General features: G+C 44.1%; 1 protein-coding gene across 2 annotated transcripts in view; it reads left to right on the top strand.

The window, feature by feature from the left end:
- Nucleotides 1–19,205, top strand: part of ube2h (ubiquitin-conjugating enzyme E2H (UBC8 homolog, yeast)) — a 31,528-nt gene extending 12,323 nt beyond the window's left edge. The window contains exons 2-7 of one of the 2 annotated variants that reach the window (XM_024407089.2): nt 9,042–9,118; nt 11,690–11,761; nt 11,970–12,009; nt 13,666–13,718; nt 15,491–15,619; nt 16,026–19,205. In XM_024407089.2, coding sequence (XP_024262857.1) covers nt 9,042–9,118; nt 11,690–11,761; nt 11,970–12,009; nt 13,666–13,718; nt 15,491–15,619; nt 16,026–16,150 — 496 coding nt within the window. In that variant the 3' untranslated portion in view covers nt 16,151–19,205. Of the gene's footprint in view, nt 1–9,041; nt 9,119–11,686; nt 11,762–11,969; nt 12,010–13,665; nt 13,719–15,490; nt 15,620–16,025 lie in introns of both variants that reach the window. The other variant, XM_024407087.2, reaches the window with a different exon arrangement.
- Nucleotides 19,206–21,687: the final 2,482 nt, after the last annotated feature.

The following is a 21,687-nucleotide window of genomic DNA, read 5'->3' as shown; positions in this document are numbered from 1 at the left end:
TGTCAGAGAGTGGACCTGTCATGTGAGAAAGGACGGCATTGTTGCTGGCTTATTTTTGTGGAGTTCAGCACTCTGTGTCCAAATATTGGCGGTGTTTTTTTAAACTTGTGTCTTTCTCTAGTTCTTTCTCAGTCTTCCTCCTCACCCTTAAGGACTACTTTGTTTCCTGCCTTTCATCTGCAAGGCCTTTGATTGCACATGGGGCCCAGAGAGAGAGGGTGTGTGTACGTGCCTGTGTTCAGAAGCACTATTCACCACTGAACGTTGGTGGAAGGTGGCGGTACACATCTGAGAAGGACATCTGAGTTCACCCTTTCAAGTAGTCATTTGCTCTATCCTGCCCGGAGTGCAAGATGGGGAAGGGTTTTCTGTTTTGGATCTTTTCTCTTGGTCCTTTAAGCCAGGCAAACTCAATCAAGCCCAAATAATGTAGGTAATCCATGTAGGCAGGTAATCAGGGGGGAATTAATGAGCTGACCATGGCATGGGTAGTTCGTAAATATTTGTCCCGCCGTACAAGGCCGGTGTAAAAGGGTATAGTGTTCCAAATGGCACCCTATTCCCTACATAGTGCACTACTTTTCACCAGAGCTCTACTGGGGCCCTATTCCCTACATAGTGCACTATTTTTCACCAGAGCCCTATTCCCTACATTGTGTACTCCCCTTCACCAGAGCCCTACTGGAGCCCTGGCATTAATGGAGGGAGGTGTATGCTGTCTGCCAGCCCTTGGCCTCTGCTCTGCTCTCTCAGCACCTTTATGGTTCATCAATCTCATCCTCTACTCACTCACACAGTGACATCACTGTAACCATCGGCCCTGCAGTGTGCTGTGATGTCATTTGGATTTGTTATGATCACCAGATCTGCTGTGAGGCTAGGTCAGTATTCACCAGGCTGCCCTCTCGCTCTCAAATCTTGGCTCTGCAAGGATTTGGAAGTGGGTCTGATACGCTCCACAGATAGAATGGGACAGCCATCTTTCTTTTGTCTGTTTATGTTGGTGGGAGTTTGATCAGGAGATGTTTTTGTCTGGTCTGCATTCCTCTTGAAGAGAGCTGACTTCACTTCACCTCAGTGTTCAGCCAATGTCGTGTCCGGTCTCTGAATAACTTCCCCATTACTTAAGCTTTCTAAAGTGGGAAAATGTTTGAGTGGTTACACCACATTACAGCACATAGCCATGTATGATAATTATCGTGTTTGTTTTCAGTCTTTTTGCTCTGGGGATATTTTTAGTCCGGGTGGGTCAGAGAGGGACGGTAGTATTGGTCAGAATGGCCTGAGGGGCTAGGTCCTTAGGCAAGACGTGATGTCTAGACTAGACCAAACTAGTGTTGGTGAGTGTCCAAACAGAATACATTAAAAAACATGTCTGTTGTCTCACAGGGAAGCCAATTGATTGGGCCCCTGAGGTATTAGATTATGTGTGTGCGTAACGGGATATTGACCTAATGGCCCTCCGTAGATTATGACTAAATCTATACATATCCCAGGTGGGGGGGATGGAGGGGTGCTTAGTGACGAGATGGGAGAAAACAGGAGGGATGAAAGGAAGGAGAGGGTGAGTTAGGGACTGCTTCTCCTGTGTCATCATAATGGCATATGTCAAACTGGAGTTTGTATGGAGTGGAAGTTTGAATGGAATTGTTAGCAAATTGCGGTAGGGCTTGAGAGGCAAGGTAAACCTGCTTATCTCATCTCCCCCTGTTTTAGTAGCTGTCAGGCTGGATAGCCAACTGTCTTCTGCTACATCTTCTCACATCGTCCGTCAGTCAGTGTAACAGTTGGAGATTAGGCAGGTTAGTAGCCCAACACCCTCTTAACACCTGAGCTGCCCTCACATCACTGTGTGTGTGGAGTTGACAATGACATGGTTTTATTTTCTGGCCAGGAAGAATGAGTGAATAAACTGCTACATAGCTTCCTGGGCTGTCTCAATAAAAAAAACAGTGGGATCTGACCGTAAAACTGTCACTCAATCATGACGGATGGTGAGACCCTTGACATGAATCCATCGGTGGACGGGTTCGTTCACAGGCCACTGGGTGTGGAGGGAGAGTGTTTCTCTTGCTGTGTGAATGTATTTGTTTTGTTTTTGTGCATGCAGGATTCCTGTGTGTTCGTGTCGTGTGTGTGTGTGTGTGACAAGACAATAGGTCCTCTGCCACGTGTCATTGGGCCAGGCAGGGCTAGTGTTGGCAGGCCGGCTCTGCTCTGTAGGAGATAGCTCTGTCACCTGTTTAGTGGCCATGCTCAATATGCCCAGTGTCGGTTAGTCTGTGAGGCGACTGCTGGTCACTACTGCTGACTCAACCCTATTAATAACCCTAACCCCCCTTCTCCTCCTCCCTACCCTCCCTTCAACACATCCCTTTCCCATCCTCAAGGGGAACATTTGTCTCCTAGTAAACACACTAGTAATTCCCTACTGGTAGATTCCCCTGATATGAAGGCTGGATAAACATAGAGATAAAGCCAAAGAGTAGGCCCAAGCTTTTTGATAATACAACCATTTTGATAAAACAACCATTTTGATCCCTGGTCTTGAATTGTGTTCAGACAGACTCCTATAGACATGTACAGCACATGAAGGGTTTGTTTTGTCAATAGAGGTCGAGAGGTCGACCGGTTCATCGGAATGGCCAATTTCAAGTTTTCATAACAACGGGAAATCAGTTTTGGCCTATTTTTAAAATTTTTATTATTATATTTTTTACACCTTTTATTTAACTAGGCAAGTCCGTTAAGAACACATTCTTATTTTCAATGACGGCCTAGGAACGGTGGGTTAACTGCCTTGTTCAGGGGCAGAACGACAGATTTTTACCTTGTCAGCTCGGGGATTCAATCTTGCAACCTTACAGTTAACAAGTCCAACGCTCTAACCACCTGCCTCACGAGGAGCCTGCCTGTTACACGAATGCAGTAAGAAGCCAAGGTAAAGTTGCTAGCTAGCATTAAACTTATAAAAAACAATCAATCATAATCACTAGTTATAACTACACATGGTTGATGATATTACTAGTTTATCTAGTGTGTCCTGCGTTGCATAAAATCGATGCGGTGCACATTCGCGAAAAAGGACTATTGTTGCTCCAACGTGTACCTAACCATAAACATCAATGCCTTTCTTAAAATCAATACACAGAAGTATATCTTTAAACCTGCATATTTAGCTAAAAGAAATCCAGGTTAGCAGGCAATATTAACCAGGTGAAATTGTGTCACTTCTCTTGCGTTCATTGCACGCAGAGTCAGGGTATATGCAACGGTTTGGGCCGCTTGGCTCGTTGCCAGCTAATTTGCCAGAATGTTATGTAATTATGACATAACATTGAAGGTTGTGCAATGTAACAGGAATATTTAGACTTATGGATGCCACCCGTTAGATAAAATACGGAACGGTTCCCTATTTCACTGAAAGAATAAACATTTTGTTTTCAAGAGTTTCCTGATTCGACCATATTAATGACCTAATGCTCGTATTTGTCTGTTATAATTAAGTCTATGATTTGATAGAGCAGTCTGACTGAGTGGTGGTAGGCAGCAGCAGGCTCGTAAGCATTAATTCAAACAGCACTTTTGTGCGTTTTGCCAGCAGATCTTCGCTGTGCTTCAAGCATTGTGCTGTTTATGACTTCAAGCCTATCAACTCCCGAGATTAGGCTGGTGTAACCGATGTGAAATGGCTAGCTAGTGAAATGGCTAGCTAGTTAGCGGGGTGCGCGCTAATAGCGTTTCAAACGTCACTCGCTCTGAGACTTGGAGTGGTTGTTCCCCTTGCTCTGCAAGGGCCGCGGCTTTTGTGGAGCGATGGGTAACGCTGCTTCAAGGGTGGCTGTTGTCGATGTGTTCCTGGTTCGAGCCCAGGTAGGAGCGAGGAGAGGGACGGAAGCTATACTGTTACACTGGCAATACTAAAGTGCCTATAAGAACGTCCAAAGGTATGTGAAATACAAATCGTATAGAGAGAGAGAGTCCTATAATAACTACAACCTAAATCTTCTTACCTGGGAATATTGAAGACTCATGTTAAAAGGAACCACCAGCTTTCATATGTTCTCATGTTCTGAGCAAGGAACTGAAACGTTAACTTTCTTACATGACACTTTCACTTTCTTCAACACTTTGTTTTTGCATTATTTAAACCAAATTTAACATGTTTCATTATTTATTTGAGGCTAAATTGATTTTATTGATGTATTATATTAAGTTCAAATAAGTGTTCATTCAGTATTGTTGTAATTGTCATTATTACAAATACAGTTTAAAAATCGGATGATTAATCGGCATCTGATTTTTTTTGGTCCTCCAATAATCTGTATCGGCGTTAAAAATCATAATCGGTCGACCTCTACTCATAAGTGTGTACATTGTATCCTCGTTAAGGGATAAGTACTAGGCTGACATGCTAATCAGACCGCACACGCACCATCACTCGCATGTTGATTTTGTCCACCCACACCAGACGCGATCAGGACACGCAGGTTGAAATATCAAAAACTCTGAATCAACAATATTCATTTGGGGACAGGTTGAAAAGCATTAAACATTTATGGTAATTTAGCTAGCTTGCTGTTGCTAGCTAATTTGTCCTGGGATATCAACATTGGGCTGTTATTTTACCTGAAATGCACAAGGTCCTCTACTCCGACAATTAGGTCACAGTTAAAAGGGTCAACAGAGTCCGTTTCTAGTCATCTCGTTTCCCGTTTCTAGTAAGCTTCTTCTTTGGACTTTATATGTCGGTTGGCAACCAACTTTAAGGTGCATTACCACTACCGACTGGAGTATGAACTTCAGTTCATCTTTCCATCACCCGGCCTCTCGAGTGGTGCAGTGGTCTAAAGCACTGCATCAGTGCTAGCTGTGCCATTAGAGATTCTGGGTTCGAGTCCAGGCACTGTTGCAGCCGGCCGCGACCGGGAGACCCATGGTGCGGCGCACAATTGGCACAGCGTCATCCGGTTTAGGGGAAGGTTTGGCCGGCAGGTATGTCCTTGTCCCATCGCGCACTAGCAACTCCTGTGGCGGGCCGGGTGTAGTGCATGCTGAAACGGTCACCAGGTGTACGGTGTTTCCTCCTACACACTGGTGCGGCTGGCTTACGGGTTAAGTGGGCATTGGGTCAAGAAGCAGTGCAGTGCGGCTTGGTTGTGTTTCGGAGGACGGACGGCTCTCCACCTTCAACTCTCCCGTGTCGTCTGTACGGGAGTTGCAGCGATTGGTTGCCAACCGTTATAACTACCAATTGGATACCACAATATTGGAGATAAAGGGATAAAAAAATATTATTTTTTTTTTATTCTTTCAATCACCCATATGCTCCTAAAAACCAATGCGAGGGCTTGTGGGTATATGCTCCTAAAAAACAACAATGAGGAGGTGGGACTTGCAGTGCATCAAGCATCACAAACAAAACCAGGTTCTAATTTAGCACCTGGCTGCGCAGACGCGCATGAGCAGTGTGGCTGCAATGATTGAGTAACATGTATGTGTAAAAGTATTTTGTGACGCGAGCGGTGTGGTCAGCGTGTTAGCAGTATTGCTGGCTGGCTGCGGTTTCCTTCATCAAATCAAATGATGTCTGTGTTGTATTAGACTCTGTCAAAGCCTTTGTTTTGATATTGTGTGATCCAAAATGGCTATCGGTTGCTACCCAACACACTACAATACTTCCTTTCTGAGAGCAACACCTCTTGTGACATGCTCGGGACTCACTCAATCTGCCCTTGCATGTTCTGCAGAGCTTAAAATAACCTTCAGTTTGATTTAACCCTTTGGGTGTGGGTCAGTACTCCACTAATGGGATCCCAGCCTACTCTGTCAGGATCCACAGCCAGCTGCTGCTGTGTGTCAAAACATGATGGCTCTCTGTTTAAATCACTCTTCTTCTTTTTTCTCTTCCTTTCTTTTTTGCTGCTTTTCTCTTCTCTAGCCCCCCCCCCCGCACGCACGCACGCACTTCTCTAGGCCCCCCGCACTTCTCTAGCACGCACTTCTCTAGGCCCCCCGCACGCACTTCTAGGCCCCCCGCACGCAGGCCCCCCCACGCACTTCTCTAGGCCCCCCTAGGCCCCCCGCACGCACTTCTCTAGGCCCCCCGCACGCACTTCTCACTTCTCTAGCCCCCCACTTCTCTAGGCCCCTTCTCTAGGCCCCCCGCGCTTCTCTAGCCCCCCACTTCTCTCTAGGCCCCCCTTCTCTAGGCCCCCCACTTCTCTAGGCGCACTTCTCTAGGCCCCCCGCGCGCACTTCTCTAGCCCCCCGCACTTCTCTAGGCCCCCCTCGCGCACTTCTCTAGGCCCCCACTTCTCTAGGCCCCCCGCGCACTTCTCTAGCCCCCCGGCGCGCTCTTCTCTAGCTCTCTTCTCTAGCCCCCTCGCGCTCTCTTCTCTAGCTCTCTCTCCCCCCCTCAGCCAGCAGTGGGTAATCTCTCTGTGATGAATCTAGCTTTAATGTACTAGAGTGGGATGTAGACTCAAATCTCTGGATGATGTGAGATGGGATAACATGACCCCATACTGTACTGAGTGGTAACGGGAGATGGGGATAACATGACCCCCATACTGTACTGAGTGGTAACGGGAGATGGGGGATAACATGACCCCATACTGTACTGAGTGGTAACGGGAGATGGGGATAACATGACCCCCATACTGTACTGAGTGGTAACGGGAGATGGGGGTTAACATGACCCCATACTGTACTGAGTGGTAACGGGAGATGGGGGATAACATGACCCCCATACTGTACTGAGTGGTAATGGGAGATGGGGGATAACATGACCCCCATACTGTACTGAGTGGTAATGGGGGATAACATAACCCCATACTGTACTGAGTGGTAACGGGAGATGGGGGATAACATGACCCCCCATACTGTACTGAGTGGTAATGGGAGATGGGGGATATCCTTTTCTTAACCTGTTGTGCTAAGGGGTAGGGGGCACCCTATTCCCTACATAGTACACTACTTTTGACTTAGTAGTGCACTATATATGGAATAGGGTGCCATTTGGGATGAAATCCACAGTGATTACTGCAATTAACGTGATGTATTTGGAGTCGTGGGTATTAAATGGCCAGAAGAGGAGAGATCCACCTGAAGACTGGCAGATTATCCAACGTCTCTTTGGAATATAATTTAAATGTGTATGTCACACTCCAGATGAGGGAGTCAAACACATGAGAAACACACACCTAGTCCCAGATCTGTATGTGCCACTCTTGATTTAGCCGCCAGCTCTGACTATTGTTCAACATGTCATGTATGGCAGGACAACGATAGCACCAGGACTGTTGCCTAAAGATGCAGATTATGGACCAGGCTAGAGATTGGCAAATCTCATAATCCCTTTACATAACCGGTTAAAGACAACACCACACAAAGCAACAGAACACCAGTTGTTGGAAGCATTTGATTCTCACTCTCTATTGAAACATGTTGTAGATCTGCAGAGCTTGATTTATGGGGCGGCAGGAAGCCTAGTGGTTAGAGTGTTGGGTCAGTAAACGAAAGGTTGCTAGATCGAATCCCCGAGCTGATAAGCTAAAAAGCTGTTGTTCTGCCCCTGAACAAGGCAGTTGACCCCCTGTTCCTAGGCCGTCATTGTCAATGAGAATTTGTTCATAACTGACTTGCCTAGTTAAATTTAGGTAAAAAAAAGGTGTGTGTGTGTATATGTGCTGTAAACTGCTCCCAGCCCCCAGATGACAACAGTAGCAGTGTGGTAAAGGCCAGGTTGACAACAGTAGCAGTGTGGTAAAACCAGTTGTCTCTGGATCTTACTGTCTTTTCCTGTCTGTACTGTATCATGTTGACTAGTGAGGGGTGTGTGTGTTTTTGAAAACTGGAGTCTGATCTGGTGGTTGGGCTCCCTTTCCTGGAGAACTAGAGATAACAACAGAAATAAGAGAGGACTATTATCTGTTTGAGTGGATGGGCAACACGTCTGGATCAGCAGAGGTGTGTGGGTGGCGTGGCGCGCACATGTGTGGATATGAAGGAAACGTAATAATCCAGCTAATTGTTGACGTTGATTTCATAGACCTACTGACAGAACAGAGGGGAGTCGAGGAACGCCTCAGTGGATTTTGTTCCCTTTGATTGGTTATCATTACCTCTTACAAGCTATTCTATTCTCATTGAGCCAGAGAGCGAGAGAGAGAGAGAGAGAGGTCGGATAGACCAGTTAGCTGACAACGATGCACATGCTTAAATGGGGGGGGTGTGTTATGGTTTTGGATGGCCAAATAGCTAACTACAATGACAAGCTGCCATGTGGAGAATCGTAGGTGGCTCGTTTCAGCTAGTTCCATCTTGTTCTTGATACCATGTCTTGTATTGAGGTGTTTTGACTGTCACCTCTATGCTAATTTGGCAAAGATTCGCTAGCTAGCAAACCAACTGTAACAAAGTGTTTGAGACAAGTGCTCATTTTGCAAATGTATTTGTTTTCAATAAACAATGGAGGCTTTATTTGTATTTTATTTAACCTTTATTTAACTAGGCAAGTCAGTTATGAACAAATACTTATTTACTGTGTCGGCCTACCTGGAAACAGTGGTTTAACAGTGGTTTAAATAAAATACAGGGGCAGAACGTCAGATTTTTACCTTGTCAGCTCAGGGATTCGATCCAGCAACCTTTCAGTTACTGGCCCAACGCTCTAACAACTAGGCTACCTGCCGCCCAAAATAGTTTACATGTTGTCAACAATCTAAGCCAACCAGTCAGTTTTGGTCCATAGTTGCGCACGTTGTTGGTTTTGTTGCTAAACGACCAACCCGTTTATAGTGTTCTCTCCTCAACTCTCCTGTGAGGAAGCTTGTGGTGACATTTCACAGAGAAAGAGTTTCCCCATCAGAAGGTGCATTATCATATTAATGAGGTCAAGCATTTCTGTGACCCAAAACAAAGAGAAATTAGAGATTGTATTATTTATTTAGCTGCAGCCACCTCTGCTAGCGTTTCAGGTTGTTTTGTCATTCAAATCCAGTGTGTCCAATATCCATTATCCTTAACCTCCTACACAGCATCGAGAGCAAGCACGAAGTCACAATCCTCAGTGGACTCAATGAATTTGTAGTGAAGTTTTATGGACAACAAGGAAGTAAGTGTATTTTATGTTATGGAAATGTTTCTGTCCTATTTACCTATTAACTGCCTTCTGTTCAAGATGCCCCTAATCAAATAACTAAAGACATTCTCCATTGTTAAAGTGATCTCCTAGTTCATTACAAAATGAATCCTGGACTAAACCACTTTGAGGTCTGAAAGCGTCTGACAAACGTTGACTTTGAAATGAAAAACCACTAATAACTATCACAGGTTTCAAGTGTTTGTTCATATGTCATGAATCACCATCATGTCTGAAGTTTACTCATAAGAGTACCACAACAGAAATTGAGTTATGATGGTCCTGTTGGACTGAAGCCCTCAGGTCAGCTGACACAGGAATGTCCGCCTCCTGGTCTGAATGCTGAGTGAAGTTCGAGGGCAGGGTGTGAAATGGATTGGAACGTGGCCTGTACAGAAGGTGTAGGTGGAGATTCTTCTCACCATGTTTTTCACAACGTCTGTACCACCAAGCCCTCCCCTGATTGCACAGCAATAGAGAGGAAGTTTGTGTTGTTATGATGCATACAACCGCATTCTGGGAAATTTCTCTTTGGAGTGTGTACACTAATGTCTGTTTTCTGTGTGTGTATGCATGTGCTGACCCGTTCCAGTTCGGCACGACCCTCTGGTTCTGAACCTGGTATTCTGGTAGTTCTGGACCCACACAAGCCCTCTCTATTGGGACCCAGTCATGGGATGTCTTTATATTATGGAGATTGATCTGGAAGTAAACAGCTCTTCGCTGCCTGTGGCTAAAGTACATTACTGTGTAGAATCAAAGGAAAATCACTGCCAGTGGTATGGAAATCAGTGGTATGGAGCAGACTGTTCATCTGACTGTTAATGTCAGTGGTATAGAGTAGACTGCTCCTCTGACTGTTGATGTCAGTGGTATAGAGAACCACTGTTGATGTCAGTGGTATAGAGAACCACTGTTGATGTCAGTGGTATAGAGAACCACTGTTGATGTCAGTGGAATAGAGTAGACTGCTCCTCTGACTGTTGATGTCAATGGTATGGAGCAGACTGTTCATCTGACTGTTAATGTCAGTGGTATAGAGTAGACTGCTCCTCTGACTGTTGATGTCAGTGGTTTGGAGAAGACTGCTCCTCTGACTGTTGATGTCAGTGGTATAGAGAAGACTGTTCCTCTGACTGTTGATGTCAGTGGTATGGAGCAGACTGTTCATCTGACAATGTCAGTGGTATAGAGTAGACTGTCAGTGGTTTGGAGTAGACTGCTCCTCTGACTGTTGATGTCAGTGGTGTAGAGAACCACTGATGTCAGTGCTATAGAGAAGACTGCTCCTCTGACTGTTGATGTCAGTGGTATAGAGAAGGCTGCTCCTCTGACTGTTGATGTCAGTGGTATAGAGAAGGCTGCTCCTCTGACTGTTGATGTCAGTGGTATGGAGAACCACTGTTGATGTCAGTGGTGTGGAGAACCACTGTTGATGTCAGTGGTGTGGAGAACCACTGTTGATGTCAGTGGTGTGGAGAACCACTGTTGATGTCAGTGGTGTGGAGAACCACTGTTGATGTCAGTGGTGTGGAGAACCACTGTTGATGTCAGTGGTGTGGAGAACCACTGTTGATGTCAGTGGTGTGGAGAACCACTGTTGATGTCAGTGGTGTGGAGAACCACTGTTGATGTCAGTGGTGTGGAGAACCACTGTTGATGTCAGTGGTGTGGAGAACCACTGTTGATGTCAGTGGTGTGGAGAACCACTGTTGATGTCAGTGGTGTGGAGAACCACTGTTGATGTCAGTGGTGTGGAGAAGGCTGCTCCTCTAATCATTGTGAAGGGCTACAGCCTTGCAATGTCAAGTCCGTAGGGTTTCTGTGGTTAAGTCTCTCTGCTGTAATCCCTGTACTCATATTAAGTATCTCCCTCGCTCAATGTCATTAGTACATAAGCCTGCCAGACCTGGGTTGAATTACTATTTCAGATCTCAATTACTTTCACATGCATTCAAAGTATTCATATCTTACATTTGAAAAGACAAGTTGTTGAATATTTTAATGTATTTGGAAATACACTTGGAAAGTAGTTGATATACTCAAATACACTCCCATGTATTTGAAAATGCTGTCAACTTTTTTTTTTTTACCAATCAAATACTAAAAAGTACTTGTTTTGGGCTATGCATTTGAAAATACTCTTTTTATTTTATTTTTAAATACCAGATACTGTGAACCCAGTACTGAATCCTGCATGATGTCTATGCACATGTGTGGGAAAAAGGCACCGCACATTGCATTCTATGTTCCTAATGTGGTTTATTGGTGAAAATGTTGGTCACCAATCAACCACATGGCAGCATGGGTCTAGATTGCGACCTGCAGAGTCTCATAGGTCTAGATTGCGACCCGCAGAGTCTCATAGGTCTAGATTGCGACCTGCAGAGTCTCATAGGTCTAGATTGCGACCCGCAGAGTCTCTAATTCTACCATTTACTGTTTTGATGTCCATTGGCTGCTCAAAGACAGTGGATGTGCATGTGATCTTTTCTTGTAGCATGTCTTATCTCCCTTCTCTCTCTGTCTCCTCCCATCCAGCAGCGTACGAGGGGGGCGTATGGAAGGTGCGAGTAGATCTACCGGACAAATACCCTTTCAAATCCCCATCAATAGGTAGGGGGATGGCATAGAGCCAGTGGGGGTTCATTTCTCAGTTGACACACACAAAAAAATATATAGATGGATATGTATTGTTATTGTCACAAACACGGGATAGGTGCAGTTTTACAGGGTCAGTCGCTGTAGTACGGCTCCCTGTTACTAGAAGTAACCCGTAACATCTGTAGTTGACTTGCGTATTGTTTTTCTCTTTCGTTTGCAGGATTCATGAATAAAATCTTCCATCCCAACATCGATGAAGCGTAAGTTGATCACGACTTCTGATTTGAAAGGAACACTGAAATAGTAGAGGGTGCCCTCTCATGAGACTCATCATCATCAAATGTATTTATAAAGCCCTTTTTACATCAGCCGATGACTCATCACCTTAACCTTGTCTTGTTGCTGGAACCAATGGCAGCAGGGAGCTTTTCTAATCACATCTATCTGAACCTCTCTGGGATATGTGGGACGGTAGCGTCCCACCTGGCCAACATCCAGTGACAATGCAGAGCGCCAAATTCAAATAAATTACTATAAAAATTAAACTGATGAAATCACACATTCAATATTCCAAATTAAAGCTACACTTGTTGTGAATCCAGCCAACGTGTCAGATTTAAGAAATGCTTTACGGCGAAAGCAAACGATGCTACTATCTGAGGATAGCACCCCAGTAAACAAAGAGAAAAGCATATTTCAACCCTGCAGGCGCAACACAAACGCAGAAAGAAAAATATAATTAATGCCTTACCTTTGACGAGCTTCTTCTGTTTGCACTCCAATATGTCCCATAAACATCACAAATGGTCCTTTTATTCGATTAATTCCTTCAATATATATATACAAAATGTTAATTTATTTGCCGCGTTTGATCCAGAAAAACACAGGTTCCAACTTGCGCAACGTGACTACAAAATATCTCAAAAGTTACCTGTAAGCATTGTCCAAACATTTCAAACTACTTTTGTAATACAACTTAAGGTATATTTTAACTTAAATAATCGATAAAATTGAAGACTGGATGATCTGTGTTCAATACTGGAGGAAAACAAAGTGGAACGTGCTTTCAGGTCACGCGCCTCTAACAAAGAGTACACTTCCCTCGAGCCTCATTCTGAACAGTGTTACTACTTCATTTCTCAAAGGAAAAACCTCAACCAATTTCTAAAGACTGTTGACATCCAGTGGAAGTGATAGGAACTGCAGGAAAGTCGATTTAGAAATCTGTATTCCCAATGAAAACCATTGAAAAGAGTGACCTCCAAATACAAAACAAATCTGAACGGTTTGTCCTCTGGGTTTTGCCTGCCAAATAAGTTCTGTTATACACACAGACATGATTCAAACATTTTTAGGAACTTCAGTGTTTTCTATCCAAATCGACTAATATTATGCATATCTTAGCTTCTGGGTCTGAGTAGCAGACCGTTTACATTGCACGTGCTTTTCATCCGGATGTGAAAATACTGCCCGCTGTCCCAAAGAAGTTAAACCACCAGCCCTGACCTTAACCTTGGCCCTAACCTTTTGACCCTAACCCGTAAATAAAAATGAATAGCTAATGAGCTTGCGCAAGCATCTGGTGATGACCCCACTTGCATACCCATCTCTAAGGTCTTGTAACGTAATCTAATTCAATTTCATTGAATTTCCATTGAAGGACATCAATGGTTTGTTTGGCTCGTCTCCCAGATCAAATGGTGAGAGGGGGCACTGGAGGATCTAAAGCACAGAACAACAGGCTGATCCTTTACGTTAACTGACCATAATAATCTGGCGTGAATACAAATCATCAAAACACTGCCTCAAGCATTTCCCCTCATCCACCAACCTCACTTTGGGGTGCTCCTCGTGTTGTGTAGAGAGGAAGTGTCTGAGAGCCTCCTCCTTAACCCCTTCTCTTCTCTCATCTCCAGGTCAGGAACAGTGTGTTTAGATGTCATCAACCAGACGTGGACAGCCCTTTACGGTGAGTGGGGTGGCTTGGATGTTTTGGAGGTGTGTGTAGGTGAATTTGTGTTTTTGTCTATGCGTATGTGAGACACGGACACATGGGCCACGGCTCCCCTGTCCAGTGTGAAGGAAAACACAAACACCACCGCTGGCGTCACTGGAGAAACAAGTGTAAAAAGTGGTGGGTGTGGCTTCATGTAGGAGGCAGCGCGGTCAGTTCTCCTGTAATCCTCTTACTGGTGGGTGTGGCTTCATGTAGGAGGCAGCGCGGTCAGTTCTCCTGTAATCCTCTTACTGGTGGGTGTGGCTTCATGTAGGAGGCAGGCAGCGTAATCCTCTTACTGGTGGGTCAGTTCTCCTCCTGTAATCCTCTTACTGGTGGGTGTGGCTTCATGTAGGAGGCAGCACGGTCAGTTCTCCTGTAATCCTCTTACTGGTGGGTGTGGCTTCATGTAGGAGGCAGCACGGTCAGTTCTCCTGTAATCCTCTTACTGGTGCTAGAAGGCTAACAAGGTAATAGCCTGAGCCAGCAAAGTCAGAAAACAGACAGCCTAGCTGCTTCTCCTGACACTAATAATGAACAACTCTTCAGCTGAGAGAACAAAACCGCACTAATTGTCTCTGTCTCCCCCCTTCATATGGATTTCTTATCAGAAGATTACTGAATTATTGAAGTTCTGAAGCCTCCTGGTTCATTCCACACAGGGTTCGTTCTGTGTGTTTTGGACTGCGGCTTTGTTGTTCGAGATGAGTCACTAAAGTTGATTAGCTAATATGTTTGATTTGGCTATTGTGGACTTCCAGCAGTGTAATGGACTTTGAGAGCTCTAACAAATTACATTTCCATAACTGTAGTGGAGGGCTTGGGATAAAAACAAGACAATCAGTGAAGCATTGTCTACTCTAGGCCTAGGTCCTGATTGTGGGTAGGGAACATACACTGGGTTACAGTCAGTCTACAGTTTTACCCAGTAATGTATTTTCTCCTCATATTTGTACTTAACCAATAGTGACACCCAGTCAATGTATATAAACCCTGGATTGCTGATGCTGTGTATTGACCATCGAGAGGTTTTGAAGCCACCGGTCGGCCATATTGGCACTCCCCAGTAGGAGCAGTCCTCCATAAGAATGACTGGAATTCTACAGTATTTCAATTAAATGTTTCAAGGACAAGATGACATGTATTTAAGGATTTTGTTGTTAATAATAATAATCTTAATAATAATAGTTAATATTAATCATCTTTAAAAATATACTTTAAGGGAAAAAAATATTTTTTATTATGTTTAGCTCACATAATATAATTAAAAGTCTGTAATAGAGTAAATGTGGTAAAAACAAATGTAGACATTAATGCATGCAGTTCCAAGATGGAGGTGTGGTGGCTTCAAAACAGCACCCCCTAGGGGTCATCTAGTGTGTATATTAAACATTGCACCCAGTAGACATCTGCAGCATTGCCAATTTTCCGTTGAGTGCTAATTTTCTTGCAGAGACAAAGCAAGGCCTGCAACCGTATGTCTAGTGGAAGGTCCTTCCTCCGGCAGGATTTGTATTTTATTTTTACATAGAGGCCCTTTTACATAGAGGCCCAATCCTAAAATGATTGGATAGGTGTAAGCAAGGGTTCTATTACATAACTATCACCTATCCAGTTATGTCAGAAAGGATGTTTGTTTTAAGAATGCTTTAATTGTAAAAGAGTCATATGTATGTTCATTGTGCCCTGTTTTATCGATAACATTCTGTTCTGTCTCTCTCTGCCTCTCTCGTCCACTCCCACAGATCTCACCAATATCTTTGAGTCGTTCCTGCCTCAGCTGCTGGCTTACCCCAACCCCATCGACCCGCTGAACGGAGACGCGGCCGCCATGTACCTCCACCGACCAGAGGAGTACAAACAGAAAATCAAAGGTACGCTTCTCTCCCTACGCCTTGCTTTCTCAGCATTGTCCGTCTCAAGGGAATTCAGGAGTGCAGATGTTAATTTCAAACGTTGCGTAATGGGTCCATGTAGAATCAGGAGGCTCAGTAATGAAATGAATACTGGTCAATAATATACTTTGACGTACAGCAGCTACATTTTTGTTTTGTTTGTGCATTTAGTTTTATTACTCTTTGATCATGTGAAGTAGATACCCCTGCCTTAAGCCATAGTCTACCCTTTGTTCAGATTTGATATAGTAAAGTGTGTGTGTGTGTCTTGTCTATCACTCCTGGCTGCTTTGTTCCCTGTTTTCCCTGTCTTTCTGCTCCCTGGCTTGGAGCTCTTAGCCAACAAGGTTGAGTCTTACTGACCCTGCTGCCTTGCTCTCCACAGAGTACATCCAGAAATATGCAACAGAGGAGGCTCTCAAGGAGCAGGAGGAGGGCCAGGGCGACTCCTCATCGGAAAGCTCCATGTCGGATTTCTCTGAAGACGAAGCCCAGGATATGGAGTTGTAGTGATGGGAGACAACTCTCCTTTAAAACCACAGACTGTATGATTTCCTAACCATGAGAAAGCAGACATCATATTCATATAAGTTGAATTTTTTATTTTATTATTATTATTATTATTATTATTATTGCTAAAACAAGGATTTTTGTGGATATCAGGCCTCTGCGTATATCACACACCACCCGCTTTGTGTTTTTGCCATGTCCCAGTCGCGTTCTCCTCCTTCAATCCCTGTAAAGGTGTGTTGGATTTAGCAGTCCCCACATTCCACCGGTAGTTGGAATGTCCCCTTTCACCCGGTGACCTTTGGCCTTACCCTCACTGCACCAACGACCGGACAAAATGGAGACTAGCTCTATGGGCTGGGCTGAATAGGAGGTGGGAGGTGGGCACCGGGGGATTTCCCTTCTCTTTATCTCATGAATATGTTGAAGAGGAGCTAGAGAGTTAGGTCATATTCATGGTCATGGCAATTATGGTCCATGTCTTCAGCTGAATTCGTACCTGTCTGGATTTGATTTTTGTTTGGATTTGAATTGGACGCATCACCCTGCCGGCGTTGGTTGTCGACTTGTCCTGCTAGACAGATGATTGGGAATTTTAAAGTAATATGAAAGAGGGGAATTGCAGCTTTAATATCTATTTTCTTTCACCAATGTTGTTTTTCTGGTGTTCATTTGTCATTTGTGCTTTTCATTTGGCTGGGGTTAGGAGCTGCCTCTGGTGTGTGTGCAGCACCTAGCTTGTACAGTGATACTTCACCTTTCTCATTAGAGCCTTATGAACCCAGCCAGCGCGTCAGTCAAAGCGCTGACATCGCTCTGAGCCTGTCCGAGCTGGTGTGGCTGTCGGACTACCTGTACCCCTTTAGAAAAGTACATCACTTCCTGGAACGCCATAGGTATTATGTATCCACTGAAGTTTGTTAGGGGTGAATACTGCCCAGGATGAGGGGTTGAACGCTGGGGTGTTGGAAAGTGAGGTAGAAGAGGCCGACCTTACCTCACCGGCTACAGCACAGACACCCAACAAATTCTCCTCTGCTCTGTTTTTGTAAAAGAAAAGAAAAGTTAAAGGAACGTAGAAAAAAATCACAAGAAGCATTTTTGTATTAAAAAAAAAGAAAAGCACAAGGTTTTATTTCCTACAAACTCCTCCCTCCTAGATGATTTGGACCTTGTTTATTTTGGTGGCAAAGATGGGATTTTTTTTGGGGGGGGGGCATCATTCTGTACAGTTTGGGCATGATCCAGAAGTGATGTTGTGTTGGTCTGTATTGCGCTAGGCTAGTATAGGGCTCAACTAAAGTAGTACTGCTTGTGTGGCTACTGTCTGAAGTATTGAGTTGCGTTGTGTACAAGGCTTAGTGATTTACCTGGGTTACCCTTCACTCTTAGATGGGGGAAAATGCAGGGGGGGATATCTGCAGGTCTTTTTTTGGCTAACATTGTTGAAATGACCAACTTTGCCTATTGCTCGCGCTAAACTATGATATGTGTTTTTGACTTGATGTAGCGATAGTCAGTTTACTGGGCGGTGTCTTCAACTAAAGACATGTATGGGTCTGATAACTAAAACAACAAGAGCTGATTTTAAGTTTGAAGGTAATGTCCATTGTAGGGTTTACATCAGATATAACATGGATCTATACCTGCTGGTCCCCTTCAGAGATGTACAGATCAACGTGAGAGTGATTCCAGACAATGGCAATGAATTGACTGGTGGAGAAACTAGACTGAATGTATGATAGTCTGTGCAAAACAAAAGCATTGGGCCCGATGAAAGTATCAGCCAATGCGCAGTGTGATCAAGGCCACATCGGGATAGAGCTTGGATGGGAGACCATGTTTTTATCAGACAATGCGCAGTGTGTGATCAAGGCCACATCGGGATAGAGCTTGGATGGGAGACCATGTTTTTATCAGACAATGCGCAGTGTGATCAAGGCCACATCGGGATAGAGCTTGGATGGGAGACTGTTTTTACTTGTTTTTAATTTCAGTGTTCCCTAAAAGCTTGACTGTTCAAGGCTCCAAGATAAAGATGGTCAAATATGGATTGGGTTCCAATCCATTGCCTGGTGTAAGACAGGAAAGTGGGTTTGGGGTTCCCATGTTTCCTCACAGGCCAAATGGAGCCTGCAAAAACTGAATGATGTCACAAGGATACGCAGCAGAGTACCTTGCAATTTGGCTTCTGCTGTTTCCTGAGCTGCCTATATTTATTCACTCTATATTGAAACCTTCGCTTTTCTTTCTCGTTTTTAATCAAATCATTTACAAGCACCGCTGTTACAACAAAGGTGTATGTACTTAGGCTTCAGCCAAATTGTGTCATGCTGAAGAGAATTAGAACTTGAATTTTCTTTCTATTTTAAGTATTCAGTTTGGAATTAATGATTTTGTTTTTTTCACATTTATGCAGTATTGTACTAAAGTGAAAAAGAAAGACAAATAAATCCCATCAGAATAAGTGGTGAAAGGCAATGGAGGCCATTTTGTGTTTTGGACACTTGCATAGGGGAGAAAATGTGATATTTCGGTATTTTTAAAGAGTGTTGTCCTTGTTATAACTACGTTGTTTTATTTTCAAGCAGAAGTGTCGATGTTCCCACAAACAGGGTGATCCAAAGACGACATGTACTCAGCTGTGGTCTGTTGCTATAGGAAACATTTTTGTTTTCTTTCACTCTCCCCCCCAAACTAATTCAGTGATGAGGACTATTTATAACCTTTGTTTTTCTGTTTGTTTTTAATTCCCAAGTCGAGGACTCAATGACACTTACAATCCAAAAATCTCCAATAAACATGAGTGTGCTTCCGTTGCAACTTTGATTCAACATTATTTTTGAAAAGATTGTGAAAAAGTTTTACTGCTTGATTAGATTTTTAGCCCCTCGCTCTCTTAAATACATTAGACCATAGGTGTACCAATGTGATCTAATTCCCCCCCAACACACTATCAGCACTGACCCAATGTGAGATCTAATTCCCCCCAACACACTATCAGCACTGACCCAATGTGAGATCTAATTCCCCCCAACACACTATCAGCACTGACCCAATGTGAGATCTAATTCCCCCCAACACACTATCAGCACTGACCCAATGTGAGATCTAATTCCTCCCCAACACACTAAACACTGTCCACGTCAACCTGTTCCAAGTAATATCGAGGTGGTTGGGGGCCAAACCACATAGCCCCACACACACACACCCCCAATCTCACACACACACCCAACCACACTTTGTGCGTAGTGAAGTCAGTACTGAGGGACTCCGCTGGTGGCTTCTGTCCAGACTATTACATTAGAGGGGAAAGTGGAGGCCTGGCTTCCATCTGCACCATCGGCGCACCCCCCCTAGTCCTGTTTCGTGGCGTCACCCCTGACCCCTGTGTTGACTGTACTGTACCTCTCCCATGCACTTGTCTTGCATGCATCTGGTGTGGAGGGGCTCGATTCATCATGTGCACCTCACGTTCTGTCTTTGTGCTTCTCCAGAGTGGAATGCACCACACCCAGACACAGTCCTATTGCTTTCATTACAGGGGACATTGGACACACGGCATGGAAAATTGCTTAACAAAAAACCATTATAGGAACTGTATTTGGTACCTGTCTACTACTTGAAAGTCGAGGGTGTTTTTTAATTTATCTGTCCTTGGTCTTATGTGAATTTCAGTCCTCTTCCTCCCTCATCCCCTCTCTTCTACATTTTCTCCTCTCCGTTTACTCTGCATTGTGAAGTGGGCATGCTTGTCACAAGACAGACGCTCTCTGTCAGAGGAGGCTGCTGGGAGGAGCTTAAGGAGGATGGGCTCATTGTAATGGCTGGAAGGGAATCAATGGAACGGTGTCAAACAAATGGAAACCACAACTCTGTTCCATTTATACCATTCCAGCCATTACAATGAGCCCAACCTCCTATATCTCCTCCCGGCAGCCTCCACTGCTCTCTATCTACAGGATTATAACCTCATAAATAGTTGTGTATAAATACTCTGTAAGTTCTTTTTTTTAATAAAACATTAACTGTGTATAAACTGTCAGTGTGTTTCAGTTTGGGGATTTTGCCCATCTAGCCCAGTATTTATAACACTCCCAGAGTAGATGTTTTTGTGTACAGTAGTAGTGTTCCCCCTCATCGTGTAGTGAACTGTATATGTATGCACATGAACCCTATCTACAACAGTTGGTTTCAGCTTGAAGTTCAATTTAGAGAATTATTAGTCCCTTTATGAACGGTTGAGTTGATCTGCCTCGACTCAAAGTAGAGTTTTTAGATAACTGTAATGAACCAGAGTTAGAGCCCTGCCTTACACCTTTAATGGTTGTCTTACTTTTTATTACCGCTAGATGGCAGCCTTTCACTACAGTTCACTCTCCCACAACAGCGGACTTGTGTCAAACTCTCCCGAACAATGTGGACAACTGTTCCAACTTCCACATGAACAGCCAGGGTGCAGCGAATCCTGAGATTCAGGCTAGTATGCCAGGCCTAGGTGGCTGAAACCTGTTAATGACTGCAACCAAAAATCTTTGTATTTCACAAGTTGATAGTTGAATAAATGAGCAGAAAGCTTGAGCCACACATTATCATTATTGAATATGTACCAGCTTGGAGTGTAGATAACCAGACCGCTATTGGTGGACATTCGAAGATGGATATGAAAGAACTGGATCAGTGTAAGCAACATGGCAGAAACACTTATAGGGAGTTTCAGCCTTCTAATGCTTTCAGAAACCAGATCCTTTCAGAACGATCAAGCAACCATCGCATAGTGTCTCTGCTAGGGCCTAACAAAGAGTTCATACTGGGCATGGGAGTTGGGTGAACCTTGATATACCAGTACTGAGCCAAGCTGTACTGTGGCGAACTGGTTACACAGCCACCATTGTGAAAATAACTATCTGAGCAACCACACTACGGTAGGCACGTTACTGTGAAGGGATGGGTAGTTTGTAGCTGCCATGATGCCACTTGATCCCCAAAGCGTCTGCAGTTCCACATTATCCCAGTTGATGGCGCTGCTCCACTCATTTGCTTTCCTTATCACTGCTGTACCTAAACTCTACGTTATAAGGCATTATTAATCTCCTCCACCCAAAAATATAAACTCACATAGATTACAGATTTCTATCTCTGTCCGCTTTCATGAGAACACTGGAATCCCGAGGAGCAGAATTAAAATGTGTCATGTCATTTCCTTCTCACTGTTAAGTTGTTTTAGGGAGGATGGAGCCCCTAGAACTCACAGGGACCTGAAGGTAGATCTCCCTACCTTTCTCTCTTGGCCTCCCTCACTTCCTCCTTCACTCCGTCCCTCTCTCTCAATTCAATTGAAGGGCTTTATTGGCATGGGAAATGTATGTCTACATTGCCAAAGCAAGTGAAACAGATAAACAAAAGTGAAATAAACAATAAGAAATGAACAGTAAACATTACACTTAAAGGTCCATATGTCTATATACAGTGTTGTAATGATGTGCAAGTAGTTAAAGTACTAAAGGGAAAACAGGGCAACAACTCTCTCGCTAGCT

This window comes from Oncorhynchus tshawytscha, unplaced genomic scaffold (genome assembly GCF_018296145.1).
Source record: "Oncorhynchus tshawytscha isolate Ot180627B unplaced genomic scaffold, Otsh_v2.0 Un_contig_5464_pilon_pilon, whole genome shotgun sequence".
Classification (NCBI taxonomy): Eukaryota; Metazoa; Chordata; class Actinopteri; order Salmoniformes; family Salmonidae; genus Oncorhynchus; species Oncorhynchus tshawytscha.
This window is presented reverse-complemented; position numbering and strand designations above follow the sequence as displayed.